A 16771-nucleotide genomic window follows, 5' to 3' on the forward strand; every position below is an offset into this window, starting at 1 on the left:
GAGCCAGACAGACAGACAGACATACATACATACATCCAGCCAGCCAGCCAGCCAGCCAGGCAAGCAAACAGACAGCCAGGGAGCCAGACAGACAGACAGACATACATACATACATCCAGCCAGCCAGCCAGGCAAGCAAACAGACAGCCAGGGAGCCAGCCAGGGAGCCAGCCAGGGAGCCAGCCAGGGAGCCAGCCAGCCAGCCAGGCAAGCAAACAGACAGCCAGGGAGCCAGCCAGCCAGGGAGCCAGCCAGGGAGCCAGCCAGCCAGGGAGCCAGCCAGCCAGGGAGCCAGCCAGCCAGCCAGCCAGCCAGCCAGCCAGGGAGCCAGCCAGCCAGGGAGCCAGCCAGCCAGGGAGCCAGCCAGCCAGGGAGCCAGCCAGCCAGGGAGCCAGCCAGCCAGGGAGCCAGCCAGCCAGGGAGCCAGCCAGCCAGGGAGCCAGCCAGCCAGCCAGCCAGCCAAGCAAACAGACAGCCAGGGAGCCAGCCAGGGAGCCAGCCAGCCAGCCAGCCAGCCAGGCAAGCAAACAGACAGCCAGGGAGCCAGCCAGCCAGGGAGCCAGCCAGGGAGCCAGCTAGCCAGGGAGCCAGCCAGCCAGGGAGCCAGCCAGCCAGGGAGCCAGCCAGCCAGCCAGCCAGCCAGGCAAGCAAACAGACAGCCAGGGAGCCAGCCAGGGAGCCAGCCAGGGAGCCAGCCAGCCAGCCAGGCAAGCAAACAGACAGCCAGGGAGCCAGCCAGCCAGGGAGCCAGCCAGGGAGCCAGCTAGCCAGGGAGCCAGCCAGCCAGGGAGCCAGCCAGCCAGCCAGCCAGCCAGCCAGGGAGCCAGCCAGCCAGCCAGCCAGCCAGCCAGCCAGCCAGCCAGCCAGCCAGGCAAGCAAACAGACAGCCAGGGAGCCAGCCAGGGAGCCAGCCAGGGAGCCAGCCAGGGAGCCAGCCAGGGAGCCTGCCAGCCAGCCAGACAGAGACAGAGACAGAGACAGACAGAGACAGAGACAGACAGAGGGATATAGTTCACCCTCGTGTCCCCCAGAGTGTATTTAGTGGTCACCAGTGTCTGTGCGTGTAACAATATAATTCTCCCCTCCCAAACAGAGGACTAGGATCTAAAATATTAATGTTCCTGTTGAATATTTAATCCCTGGCATCCAGCCGCTGAAGTGGTAGGATGTCTGAGAGACCGCTACCCACCAGTATACTCACACACAGTGCATATGGTACCCAGGTCTTACAGTTGTATGATAGCTAGCTACATTATAACTTGTCTGCATCTACTCTGCTGTGTTTCATGTAAATGGTAAGACTAGAGCAGGAATGTCGTTTTGACAGTAGTGGCCAGCCAGAGGTCAGTGGTGGGTAATGCAGTAGAGCTGAGCCTACCGGGCTTCTCTGTATCTAATCCAGCTGTGTGCGTGTGTCCGTGTGTGTGTGTGTGTGTGTGTGTGTGTGTGTGTGTGTGTGTGTGTGCGTGTGCGTGTGTGTGTGTCCGTGTGTGTGTGTGTTTGTGTGTGCGTGTGTCCAAGCGGCAAAGACAGCAGATCTCTCCGCCACTGGAACTGTCCTGTATGTATCTAATCCCCTAATGGCTGCTATATTTAGATCATCAAACGGTTACATAACTCCCCATCCACACAACACACACCAAGGAGAAACTAAACCCAGCAGGAAGGGTTCACATGCAGATACATACTGTAATGGACAACAAGGGGCTCTGTGAGTTCTATGGAAATAATCCATCAACATGTGGTGTGATGCTGAAACATTACTGTGGTGTGATGCTGAAACATTACTGTGGTGTGATGCTGAACCATTACTGTGGTGTGATGCTGAACCCATTACTGTGGTGTGATGCTGAACCATTACTGTGGTGTGATGCTGAAGCATTACTGTGGTGTGATGCTGAACCATTACTGTGGTGTGATGCTGAAACATTACTGTGGTGTGATGCTGAAACATTACTGTGGTGTGATGCTGAAACATTACTGTGGTGTGATGCTGAGCCATTACTGTGGTGTGATGCTGAAACATTACTGTGGTGTGATGCTGAAACATTATTACGGTGTGATGCTGAAACATTACTGTGGTGTGATGCTGAAACATTACTGCGGTGTGATGCTGAAACATTACTGTGGTGCGATGCTGAAACATTACTGTGGTGTGATGCTGAACCATTACTGTGGTGTGATGCTGAAAACATTACTGCGGTGTGATGCTGAAACATTACTGTGGTGTGATGCTGAAACATTTCTGTGGTGTGATGCTGAAACATTACTGTGGTGTGAGGCTGAAACATTACTGTGGTGTGATGCTGAAACATTACTGTGGTGTGATGCTGAAACATTACTGTGGTGTGATGCTGAACCGTTACTTTGGTGTGATGCTGAACCGTTACTGTGGTGTGATGCTGAAACATTACTGTGGTGTGATGCTGTAACATTACTGTGGTGTGATGCTGACCCATTACTGTGGTGTGATGCTGAAACATTACTGTGGTGTGATGCTGAACCATTACTGTGGTGTGATGCTGAACCATTACTGTGGTGTGATGCTGAAACATTACTGTGGTGTGATGCTGAAACATTACTGCGGTGTGATGCTGAAACATTACTGTGGTGCGATGCTGAAACATTACTGTGGTGTGATGCTGAACCATTACTGTGGTGTGATGCTGAAAACATTACTGCGGTGTGATGCTGAAACATTACTGTGGTGTGATGCTGAAACATTTCTGTGGTGTGATGCTGAAACATTACTGTGGTGTGAGGCTGAAACATTACTGTGGTGTGATGCTGAAACATTACTGTGGTGTGATGCTGAAACATTACTGTGGTGTGATGCTGAACCGTTACTTTGGTGTGATGCTGAACCGTTACTGTGGTGTGATGCTGAAACATTACTGTGGTGTGATGCTGTAACATTACTGTGGTGTGATGCTGACCCATTACTGTGGTGTGATGCTGAAACATTACTGTGGTGTGATGCTGAACCATTACTGTGGTGTGATGCTGAACCATTACTGTGGTGTGATGCTGAAACATTACTGTGGTGTGATGCAGAGCCATCACTGTGGTGTGATGCTGAAACATTACTGTGGTGTGATGCTGAAACATTACTGTGGTGTGATGCTGAAACATTACTGTGGTGTGATGCTGAACCGTTACTGTGGTGTGATGCTGAAACATTACTGTGGTGTGATGCTGACCCATTACTGTGGTGTGATGCTGAAACATTACTGTGGTGTGATGCTGAAACATTACTGTGGTGTGATGCTGAAACATTACTGTGGTGTGATGCTGAACCGTTACTTTGGTGTGATGCTGAACCGTTACTGTGGTGTGATGCTGAAACATTACTGTGGTGTGATGCTGTAACATTACTGTGGTGTGATGCTGTAACATTACTGTGGTGTGATGCTGAAACATTACTGTGGTGTGATGCTGAACCATTACGGTGGTGTGATGCTGAACCATTACTGTGGTGTGATGCTGAAACATTACTGTGGTGTGATGCGGAGCCATCACTGTGGTGTGATGCTGAAACATTACTGTGGTGTGATGCTGAAACATTACTGTGGTGTGATGCTGAAACATTACTGTGGTGTGATGCTGAACCGTTACTGTGGTGTGATGCTGAAACATTACTGTGGTGTGATGCTGACCCATTACTGTGGTGTGATGCTGAAACATTACTGTGGTGTGATGCTGAAACATTACTGTGGTGTGATGCTGAAACATTACTGTGGTGTGATGCTGAAACATTACTGTGGTGTGATGCTGAAACATTACCGTGGTGTGATGCTGAACCATTACTGTGGTGTGATGTTGACCCAGTACTGTGGTGTGATTCTGAAACATTACTGTGGTGTGATGCTGAACCATTACTGTGGTGTGATGCTGAAGCATTACTGTGGTGTGATGCTGAACCCATTACTGTGATGTGATGCTGAACCATTACTGTGGTGTGATGCTGAAACATTACTGTGGTGTGATGCTGAAATATTACTGTGGTGTGATGCTGAACCATTACTGTGGTGTGATGCTGAACCATTACTGTGGTGTGATGCTGAAACATTACTGTGGTGTGATGCTGAGCCATTACTGTGGTGTGATGCTGAGCCATTACTGTGGTGTGATGCTGAAACATTACTGTGGTGTGATGCTGAAACATTACTGTGGTGTGATGCTGAGCCATTACTGTGGTGTGATGCTGAAACATTACTGCGGTGTGATGCTGAAACATTACTGTGGTGTGATGCTGAAACATTACTGTGGTGTGATGCTGAAACATTACTGTGGTGTGATGCTGAAACATTACTGTGGTGTGATGCTGAACCATTTCTATTGTATTTATTATGGATCCCCATTAGTTGTTGCCATGGCAGCAACTACTATTCCTGGGGTCCAGCAAAATTGAGGCAGTTTATACAATTATTAAAACATTACAATACATTCACAGCTTTTACAACACACTGTGTGCCCTCAGGCCCTTACTCCACCACTACCACATATCTACAGTACTACATACATGTGTACGTGTGTGTATAGTGCGTATGTTATTGTGTGTGTGTGTGTATGCATGTGTCTGTGTCTATGTTTGTGTTACTTCACATACTTCACAGTCCCTGCTGTTCCATAAGGTGTATTTTTATTAGTTTGGAAAAAAAATCTAATTTTACTTCTTGTGTCAGTTACTTGATGTGGAATAGAGTTCCATGTAGTCATGGCTCTATGTAATACTGTGCACCTCCCATTGTCTGTTGGGGACTGTGAAGAGACCTCTTGTGGCATGTCTTGTTGAGTATGCATGGGTGTCCGAGCTGTGTGCCAGTAGTTCAAACAGACAGCTCGGTGCATTCAACATGTCAATACTTCATCAAAGTAGTGATGAAGTCAATCTCTCCTCCACTTTGAGCCAGGAGAGATTGACATACATATTATTAATATTAGCTCTCTGTGTACATCCAAGGGCCAGCTTTGGCGTGCTGCCCTGTTCTGAGCCAATTGCAATTTTCCTAAGTCCTTTTTTGTGGCACCTGACCACATGACTGAACTGTAGTCCATGTGCGACAAAACTAGGGCCTGTAGGACCTGCCTTGTTGATAGTGCTGTTAAGAAGGTAGAGCAACACTTTATTATGGACAGACTTCTCCCTATTTTAGCTACTGTTGTATCAATATGTTTTGACCATGACAGTTAACAAGCCAGGGTTACTCCAAGCAGTTTAGTCTCCTCAACTTTCTCAATTTCCACATTATTTATTACAAGATTTAGTTAAGGTGTAGTGAATGATTTGTCCCAAATACAAATTCTTTCAGTTTTTGAAATATTTAGGACTAACTTATTGCTTGCCACCCACTCTGAAACTAACTGCATCTCTTTGTTAAGTGTTGCAGTCATTTCAGTTGCTGTTGTAGCTGACATGTATAGTGTTGAGCCATCTGCATACATAGACACACTGGCATTACTCAAAACCAGTGGCATGTCATTAGTAAAGATTGAAAAAGTAAGGGGCCTAGACAGCTGCCCTGGGGAATTCCTGATTCTAACTGGATTATGTTGGAGAGGCTTCCATTAAAGAACACCCTCTGTGTTCTGTTAGACAGGTAACTCTTTATCCATGATATAGCAGGGGGTATAAAGCCATAACACATACGTTTTTCCAGCAGCAGACTATGATCGATTATGTCAAAAGCCGCACTGAAGTCTAACAAAACAGCTCCCACAATCTTTTATCATACATTTCTCTCAGCCAATTATCCAGGCTGTATCACGTGATTGGGAGTCCCATAGGGTGGCGCCAAATTGGCCCAGCGTCCCCTGGGTTTGCCTGGTGTAAGCCATCATTGTAAATAAGAACTTGTTCATAACTGACTTGCCTAGTTAAATAAAGGTTGTAACGGTTGTTCTCCTCTTTTTCAACCGAAAAGGAGGAGTAGTGAGGGAACCAAGGCGCAGCGGGTTGTGAACACATAATTTATTTAAAGACAAGACGAAAAAACACGAACTTCACTATAACTAACAAAACAACAAACGGAGTAGACAGACCTGGACGACGAACTTACATAAACACGAAGAACGCACGAACAGGGAAAATCGACTACACAAAATGACGATGTACAAAAACAAACCGAACAGTCCCGTATGGTGCGACAAACACTGACACAGGAGACAACCACCCACAACGAACACTGTGAAACAACCTACCTAAATATGACTCTCAATTAGAGGAACGCCAAACACCTGCCTCTAATTGAGAGCCATACCAGGCAACCCTTAAACCAACATAGAAACAGACAACATAGAATGCCCACCCAAACTCACGTCCTGACCAACTAACACATACAACAAACTAACAGAAATAGGTCAGGAACGTGACAAAGGTCAAATAAAAATAAAATGATCAGTGATTTGTGTCAGTGCTGTGCTTGTTGAATGTCCTTCCCTATAAGAAGCATGATGAAAGTTTGTTGTCAATTTGTTTACTGTAAATTAGCATTGTATCTGGTCAAACAACATTTTAAAAAAAAGTATACTAAGGGTTTATAACAGGCTGATTGGTTGGCTATTTGAGCCAGTTAAGGGGGCTTTACTATTCTTAGGTAGTGGAATGAATATAGCTTCCCTCCAAGCCTGAGGGCACACGCTCTCTAGTAGGATTAAATTGAAAATATGGCCAACAGTAGTGGCAATTCCGTCCGAAATTATCCTCAGTAATTTTCCATCCAAGTTGTCAGACCCGGGTGGCTTGTCATTGTTGATAGATAACAACAAAAAATGTACCTCTATTTGTTCACCTCTTCCACACTCACTTTATAGAATTCAAAATGACAATGCTTGTCTTTCATAATTTGGTCCGATATACTTGGATGTGTAGTGTCAGCGTTTGTTGCTGGCATGGAATGTCTAAGTTTGCTAATCTTGCCAATGAAAAAATCATTAAAGTAGTTGGCAATATCAGTTGGTTTTCTGATGAATGAGCCATCTGATTCAATGAATGATGGAGTTGAGTTTGCCTTTTTTCCCAAAATTTCATTTAAGTTGCCCCAAAGCTTTATACTATCATTCTTTATGTCATTTATCTTTGTTTCATAGTGTAGTTTCTTCTTCTTTTTATTCTGTTTAGTCACATGATTTCTACATTTGCAGTACGTTTGCCAATCGGTTGTGCAGCCAGACTTATTTTCCATTCCTTTTGCCTCATCCCTGTCAACCATACAATGTTGCAATTCCTCATCAATCCACGGGGATTTAACCGTTTTTACAGTCATTTTCATAATGGATACGTGCTTATTAGTAATTGGAATAAGTAGTTTCATAAATGTGTCAGGTGCAGCATCTGGTTGCTCCTCGTTACACACCACAGACCAACAAATATTATTTACATCAACAACATAGGAATCACTACAAAAGGTATTGTAGGACCTCTTATACACTATATTATTCCCAGCCTTTGGAACATTGGTTTTCCTAGATATAGCTACTATATTGTGATCACTACATCCGATGGATCTGGATACTGCTTTCAAGCACATTTCTGCAGCATTAGTAAAGATGTGATCAATACATGTTGATGATTGAATTACTGTGCTGTTTGTAACTACCCTGGTAGGTTGACTGATAACCTTAACCAGGTTGCAGGCACTGGTTACAGTTTGAAGCTTTGTCTTGAGTTGGCAGCTTGATGGAAAGCCAGTCAATATTTAAATCACCCAGAAAATATACCTCTCTGTTGATATCACATTTAATTTATATTTTTTATTTAACCTTTATTTAACTATGATATCACATACATTATCAAGCATTTCACGCATGTTATCCAGATACTGACTGTTAGCACTTGGGGGTCTATAGCAGCTTCCCACCAGAATGGGCTTTAGGTGAGGCAGATGAACCTTTAATGGGTGCATGCTTTTCTAGTGAGGCTTTGGATGCGCGCCCACCGCTTCCGAGTATATTACTCGCTAATGTCCAGTACCTAGTTAACCTCTCTTGGGTAGGGGGCAGTATTTTCACCTCCGGATGAAAAGCGTGCCCAAAGTAAACTGCCTGTTACTCAGGCCCAGAAGCTAGGATATGCATAGAATTGGTAGATTTGGATAGAAAACACTCTAATAAAACACTTTAAAATAATGTCTGTGAGTATAACAGAACTGATATGGCAGGCGAAACCCCGAGGACAAACCATCCATGGAATTTATTTTTTGAGGTCATAGAATTTTCCATTTATTTTATATGGGATGCCCTTATTATTAGGAACCTGGTTGCCGTTCCTATGGCTTCCACTAGATGTCAACAGTCTTTAGAAATTGTTCGATGTTTTTCTTTTGAGAAATGAAGAAGTAGTGCTATTCATTGTAAGTGTCACTCCAGGTGGACTCTACTGTTTTGATGCGCGTGAACTGGAGCGCACTTCACATTGTTTTTATCCGGTATTGGAAACAGTTTATTCTGTCTTAAATTTTATAGATTATTTACGTTTTAGGGTACCTGAGGTTGGATTAGGAACGTTGTTTGAAATGTTTGGACCAAGTTTACAGGTAACTTATTTAGATACTTTGGAGGCATGTTGGGCGAGTTGAAACCGGTGTGTTTCTGAATCAAACGCGCCAAATAAATGGACATTTTTGGGACATAAAGAAGGACATTATCAAACAAAAGGACAATTTGTGATGTTTCTGGGGCATTTTGAAGTGCCAACAGAAGAAGATCTTCAAAGGTAAGGCATTAATTATATCACTATTTCTGACTTTTGTGCGCACCTGCCTAGTTAAAATATGATTTTCATGTGTTTGTGTGCGGGGCGCTGTCCTCAGATAATCGCATGGTTTGCTTTCGCCGTAAAGCCTTTTTGAAATCTGACACAGCGGCTGGATTAACAAGAAGTTAAGCTTTATTTTGATGTATAACACAAATATTTTCAAGAATGTTAAATATTTGAATTTGGTATTTTTGAATTTCGCGCTCTGCAATTTCACCGGATGTTGGCCAGGTGACACGCTACCGTCCGATAAGAAGTTAACAAAGTCGACGAAATTAGGGCAAGAGTTGCTTTCCAAAGAGATATCCGGGATTGTAACATACTCTGTTTCCCGGAGACATGGCTAGCTGGGGACATGCTGTCGGAGTCCGTACAGCCAACGGGATTTCCAGAGCATCGTGCCGACAGGAACGAACATCTCTCTGGTAAGAAGAAGGGCTGGGGTGTATGTTTTATGATTAACGACTCATGGTGTAATTGTAACAACATACAAGAACTCAAGTCCTTTTGTTCACCAGACCTAGAATTCCTCACAATCAAATGCCGACCGTATTATCTCCCAAGAGAACTCTCCTCGGTTATCATCACAGCCGTGCATATCCCACCGCAAGCGGATACCAAGACGGCCATCAAGGAACTACACTGGACTTTATGCAAACTGGAAACCATATATCCTGAGGCTGCATTTATTGTAGCTGGGGATTTTAACAAAGCTAATCTGAGAACAAGGCTACCTAAATTCTATCAGCATATCAATTGCAGTACACGAGCGAGTAACACACTTGACCACTGCTACTCTAACTTCCGCGATGCATACAAGGCCCTCCACCGCCTTCCTTTTTGGAAAATCTGACCATGACTCCATCTTGTTGCTCCCCTCCTATAGACAGAGACTAAAACAGGAAGCGCCCGTGCTAAGGTCTATCCAACGCTGGCCTGACCAATCGGATAACACGCTTCAAGATTGCTTCGATCACGTGGACTGGGATATGTTCCGGATAGCCTCAGGCAACAACATTGATGTATACACTGACTCGGTGAGCGAGTTTATTAGTAAGTGCATCGGTGATGTGGAAGTGTATAGGAGATGTTGTACCCACTGTGACTATTAAAACCTTCCCTAACCAGAAACCGTGGATTGATGGCAGCATTCGCACAAAACTGAAAGCATGTACCACCGCATTTAATCATGGCATGGCGACTGGAAACATAACCGAATACAAACAGTGTAGTTATTGCCTCCGTAAGGCAATCAAACAAGCAAAGCGTCAGTATAGAGACAAAGTGGAGTCGCAATTCAATGGCTTAAACACGAGACGTAAGTGGTAGGGTCTACAGACAATCAAGGATTACAAAAAGAAAACCAGCCCTTGCTCCCAGACAAATAAACAACTTCTTTGCGCGCTTTGGGGACAATACGGCCCGCAACCAAAGACTGTGGGCTCTCCTTCTCCTTGGCCGATGTGAGTAAAACATTTAAATGTGTTAATTCTCGGAAGGCTGCCGGCCCAGACGACATCCCTAGCATGCGCAGATCAGCTGCCTTGTGTGTTTAAGGACATATTCAATCAATTCCTATGCCAGTCTGCTGTCCCCACATGCTTCAAGATGGCCACCATTGATCCTGTTCCCAAGAAAGCTAAGGTAACTGATCTAAATGACTATCGTCTCGTAGCACTCACTTCTGTCATCATGAAGTGCTTTGAGAGACTAGTCAAGGATCATATCACCTCCACCCTACCTGACACCCTAGACCCACTCCAATTTGCTTACCGCCCCAATGGGTCCACAGACGACGCAATTGCAATCACACTGCACACTGCCCTAACCCATCTGGACAAGAGGAATACCTATGTAAGAATGCTGTTCATCGACTACAGCTCAGCATTTGACACCATAGTACCCTCCAAACTCATCATTAAGCTTGAGACCCTGGGTCTCAACACAGCCCTGTGCAACTGGGTCCTGGACTTTCTGACAGGACGCCCCCAGGTGGTGAGGGTAGGTAACAACATCTCCACCCCGCTGATCCTCAACACTGGGGCCCCACAAGGGTGCGTTCTCAGCCCTCTCCTGTACTCCCTGTTCACCCATGACTGCGTGGCCATGCACGCCTCCAACTCAATCATCAAGTTTGCAGACGACACTACAGTGGTAGGCTTGATTACCAACAACGACGAGACGGCCTACAGGGAGGAGGTGAGGGCCCTCGGAGTGTGGTGTCAGGAAAACAATCTCACACTCAACATCAACAAAACAAAGGAGATGATCGTGGACTTCAGGAAACAGCAGAGGGAGCACACCCCTATCCACATCGGCGGGACAGTAGTGGAGGAGGTGGAAAGTTTTAAGTTCCTCTGCGTACACATCACGGACAAACTGAAATGGTTCACCCACACAGACAGCGTGGTGAAGAAGGCGCAACAGTGCCTCTTCAACCTCAGGAGGCTGAAGAAATTTGGCTTGTCACCAAAAACACTCATAAACCTTAACAGATACACAATCGAGAGATTCCTGTCGGGCTGTATCACCGCCTGGTACGGCAACTGCTCCGCCCACAACCGTAATTACATTTACATTTTAGTCATTTAGCAGACGCTCTTATCCAGAGCGACTTACAGTAGAGTGCATACATTTTATATACTGAGACAAGGATATCCCTACCGGCCAAACCCTCCCTAACCCGGACGACGCTATGCCAATTGTGCGTCGCCCCACGGACCTCCCGGTTGCGGCCGGCTGCGACAGAGCCTGGGCGCGAACCCAGCCCAGCCTGGGCGCGAACCCAGAGACTCTGGTGGCGCAGCTAGCACTGCGATGCAGTGCCCTAGACCACTGCGCCACCCGGGAGGCTTACCCTCTGGTAATGCTCACCAGAGGGTGGTGCAGTCTGCCCAACGCATCACCGGGGGCAAAATACCTGCCCTCCAGGACACCTACACCACCCGATGTCACAGGAAGGCCAAAAAGATCATCAAGGACAACAACCACCCGAGCCACTGCCTGTTCACCCCGCTATCATCCAGAAGGCGAGGTCAGTACAAGTGCATCAAAGCTGGAACCGAGAGACTGAAAACAGTTTCTATCTCAAGGCCATCAGACTGTTAAACAGCCACCACCAATATTGAGTGGCTGCTGCCAACATACTGATTCAAATCTCTAGCCACTTTAATAATATAAATTTGGATGTAATACATGTATCACTAGTCACTTTAAACAATGTCACTTTATTTAATGTTTACATACCCTACATTACTCATCTCATATGTATATACTGTACTCTATACCATCTACTGCATCTTGCCTATGCCGTTCGGCCATCGCTCATCCATATATTTATATGTACATATTCTTATTCATTCCTTTACACTTGTGTGTATAATGTAGTTGTTGTGAAATTGTTAGATTACTTGTTAGATATTACTGAATGGTCAGAACTAGAAGCACAAGCATTTTGCAACACTCACATTAACATCTGCTAACCATGTGTATGTGACCAATAACATTTGATTTGATTTGATTTGATCACCACAGAGCCAGTTGTGAAGAGAAATAATCCTGCTAAAGCGTTCATTGGCCCGATTCAGAGAGGGCACAGGGCCAGATATGATGGGCCTTATAATTAGTGTCTAGCAGAGAGTCAATCAGCTCTTTCAAATCCAGTTTCAACTGTTCAGAGCTGCCCTTCATTATGTCATTAAAACCCACATGGACTTGGATAGAATGGATTTCCATGTCCTGGTGTAGTACATTTAGAAGCAGCTTAGTAATGTCATTAAAACCCACATGGACTTGGATAGAATGGATTTCCATGTCCTGGTGTAGTACATTTAGAAGCAGCTTAGTAATGTCATTAAAACCCACATGGACTAGGATAGAATGGATTTCCATGTCTTGGTGTAGTACATTTAGAAGCAGCTTAGTAATGTCATTAAAACCCACATGGACTTGGATAGAATGGATTTCCATGTCCTGGTGTAGTACATTTAGAAGCAGCTTAGTAATGTCATTAAAACCCACATGGACTTGGATAGAATGGATTTCCATGTCCTGGTGTAGTACATCCAGCAGCAGCTTAGTAATGTCATTAAAACCCACATGGACTTGGATAGAATGGATTTCCATGTCCTGGTGTAGTACATCCAGCAGCAGCTTAGTAATGTCATTAAAACCCACATGGACTTGGATAGAATGGATTTCCATGTCCTGATGTATTACATTCAGGAGCAGCTTAGTAATGTCATTAAAACCCACATGGACTTGGATAGAATGGATTTCCATGTCCTGGTGTAGTACATCCAGCAGCAGCTTAGTAATGTCATTAAAACCCACATGGACTTGGATAGAATGGATTTCCATGTCCTGATGTATTACATTCAGGAGCAGCTTAGTAATGTCATTAAAACCCACATGGACTTGGATAGAATGGATTTCCATGTCCTGATGTAGTACATTCAGGAGCAGCTTAGTAATGTCATTAAAACCCACATGGACTTGGATAGAATGGATTTCCATGTCCTGATGTAGTACATTCAGGAGCAGCTTAGTAATGTCATTAAAACCCACATGGACTAGGATAGAATGGATTTCCATGTCCTGGTGTAGTACATCCAGCAGCAGCTTAGTAATGTCATTAAAACCCACATGGACTAGGATAGAATGGATTTCCATGTCCTGATGTATTACATTCAGGAGCAGCTTAGTAATGTCATTAAAACCCACATGGACTTGGATAGAATGGATTTCCATGTCCTGATGTAGTACATTCAGGAGCAGCTTAGTAATGTCATTAAAACCCACATGGACTAGGATAAAATGGATTTCCATGTCTTGGTGTAGTACATTTAGAAGCAGCTTAGTAATGTCATTAAAACCCACATGGACTTGGATAGAATGGATTTCCATGTCCTGGTGTATTACATCCAGCAGCAGCTTAGTAATGTCATTAAAACTCACATGGACTTGGATAGAATGGATTTCCATGTCCTGGTGTATTACATTTAGAAGCAGCTTAGTAATGTCATTAAAACCCACATGGACTTGGATAGAATGGATTTCCATGTCCTGGTGTATTACATTTAGAAGCAGCTTAGTAATGTCATTAAAACCCACATGGACTAGGATAGAATGGATTTCCATGTCCTGGTGTATTACATTTAGAAGCAGCTTAGTAATGTCATTAAAACCCACATGGACTAGGATAGAATGGATTTCCATGTCTTGGTGTAGTACATTTAGAAGCAGCTTAGTAATGTCATTAAAACCCACATGGACTAGGATAGAATGGATTTCCATGTCCTGGTGTATTACATCCAGCAGCAGCTTAGTAATGTCATTAAAACCCACATGGACTAGGATAGAATGGATTTCCATGTCCTGGTGTAGTACATTCAGGAGCAGCTTAGTAATGTCATTTAAACCCACATGGACTAGGATAGAATGGATTTCCATGTCCTGGTGTATTACATTTAGAAGCAGCTTAGTAATGTCATTAAAACCCACTAGGGTAGGATAGAATGGATTTCCATGTCCTGATGTATTACATTCAGGAGCAGCTTAGTAATGTCATTAAAACCCACATGGACTTGGATAGAATGGATTTCCATGTCCTGGTGTAGTACATCCAGCAGCAGCTTAGTAATGTCATTAAAACCCACATGGACTTGGATAGAATGGATTTCCATGTCCTGATGTATTACATTCAGGAGCAGCTTAGTAATGTCATTAAAACCCACATGGACTTGGATAGAATGGATTTCCATGTCCTGATGTAGTACATTCAGGAGCAGCTTAGTAATGTCATTAAAACCCACATGGACTTGGATAGAATGGATTTCCATGTCCTGATGTAGTACATTCAGGAGCAGCTTAGTAATGTCATTAAAACCCACATGGACTTGGATAGAATGGATTTCCATGTCCTGATGTAGTACATTCAGGAGCAGCTTAGTAATGTCATTAAAACCCACATGGACTAGGATAAAATGGATTTCCATGTCTTGGTGTAGTACATTTAGAAGCAGCTTAGTAATGTCATTAAAACCCACATGGACTTGGATAGAATGGATTTCCATGTCCTGGTGTATTACATCCAGCAGCAGCTTAGTAATGTCATTAAAACTCACATGGACTTGGATAGAATGGATTTCCATGTCCTGGTGTATTACATTTAGAAGCAGCTTAGTAATGTCATTAAAACCCACATGGACTTGGATAGAATGGATTTCCATGTCCTGGTGTATTACATTTAGAAGCAGCTTAGTAATGTCATTAAAACCCACATGGACTAGGATAGAATGGATTTCCATGTCCTGGTGTATTACATTTAGAAGCAGCTTAGTAATGTCATTAAAACCCACATGGACTAGGATAGAATGGATTTCCATGTCTTGGTGTAGTACATTTAGAAGCAGCTTAGTAATGTCATTAAAACCCACATGGACTAGGATAGAATGGATTTCCATGTCCTGGTGTATTACATCCAGCAGCAGCTTAGTAATGTCATTAAAACCCACATGGACTAGGATAGAATGGATTTCCATGTCCTGGTGTATTACATTTAGAAGCAGCTTAGTAATGTCATTAAAACCCACTAGGGTAGGATAGAATGGATTTCCATGTCCTGATGTATTACATTTAGAAGCAGCTTAGTAATGTCATTAAAACCCACATGGACTTGGATAGAATGGATTTCCATGTCCTGGTGTATTACATCCAGCAGCAGCTTAGTAATGTCATTAAAACCCACATGGACTTGGATAGAATGGATTTCCATGTCCTGGTGTAGTACATTCAGGAGCAGCTTAGTAATGTCATTAAAACCCACATGGACTTGGATAGAATGGATTTCCATGTCCTGGTGTAGTACATCCAGCAGCAGCTTAGTAATGTAATTTACTCGAGCTCCGGGGTAGGACATTGTTTTTGCACCAGGAACAGTCACATTCCTTACCATGGAGCTGCCCACCTAATCACGGCTGGCGAAAAGGACGAGGAAATCTGCCCACTCCCTTCACAGGATTCGGAGAACCCTTTATGGACAGGCGAGAGGCAGGATAACCATTACTGTGGTGTGATGCTGAACTTCTGCCAATCAGAATCTAGTACTGAATGAAGCTGTGTTATGTCCTGAGGATAAACATCAGGGGTCACCAGGGGTCATCAGGGGTCACCAGGGGTCATCATAGATCATAAGGGGTCACCAGGGGTCATCATTGGTCATCATAGATTCTGCTTGTATGGAACTCCAGGTGTACGTCACAAATGGCACGCTATACCCTTTACAGTGCACTACGTTTGAGGGCTCTGGTGTGTGGTACCCTTTACAGTGCACTACGTTTGAGGGCTCTGGTGTGTGGTACCCTTTACAGTGCACTACGTTTGAGGGCTCTGGTGTGTGGTACCCTTTACAGTGCACTACGTTTGAGGGCTCTGGTGTGTGGTACCCTACGTTTGAGGGCTCTGGTATGTGGTACCCTACGTTTGAGGGCTCTGGTGTGTGGTACCCTACGTTTGAGGGCTCTGGTGTGTGGTACCCTACGTTTGAGGGCTCTGGTCTGCACTATAAAATTAATAGGGTGTCATTTGGGATGTACACCTGGAGTTCCATACAAGCAGAATCTATGATGACCCCTGGTGACCTCTGATGACGCCTGGTGACCCATGATGACCTCTGGTGACCCCTGGTGACCCCTGGTGACCCCTGGTGACCCCTGATGACCTCTGGTGACCCCTGGTGACCCCTGGTGACCCATGATGACCCCTGGTGACCCCCGATGACCCCTGGTGACCCCTGATGACCCCTGGTGACCCCTGATGGCCCCTGATGTCCGAGGGCTACGAGGGCTATCAGGTACTATCTGTTGACCTAGATCTGACCTGGAAACACTACATGCCCCTGCTAAATGAAATAGGATAATGATAATCACCTTGATATTTTGACTTCCACTCAAATTAATATTTCAGCAGCTAAACACAGAACTGAACTGAGGGTTGGTAACAGGCTGATTAGTTGGC

The 16771-nt window shown here is 44.6% G+C and overlaps 1 protein-coding gene across 1 annotated transcript in view; it reads right to left on the minus strand.

Moving 5' to 3' along the window:
- Positions 1–16509, minus strand: part of LOC120061680 (AMP deaminase 2-like) — a 35617-nt gene extending 19108 nt beyond the window's left edge. The window contains exon 1 of the mRNA XM_039011573.1: positions 16386–16509. Within this exon, the coding sequence (XP_038867501.1) occupies positions 16386–16509 (124 nt within the window). The remainder of the gene's footprint in view (positions 1–16385) is intronic.
- Positions 16510–16771: the final 262 nt, after the last annotated feature.

This window comes from Salvelinus namaycush, chromosome 16 (genome assembly GCF_016432855.1).
Source record: "Salvelinus namaycush isolate Seneca chromosome 16, SaNama_1.0, whole genome shotgun sequence".
NCBI lineage: Eukaryota > Metazoa > Chordata > Actinopteri > Salmoniformes > Salmonidae > Salvelinus > Salvelinus namaycush.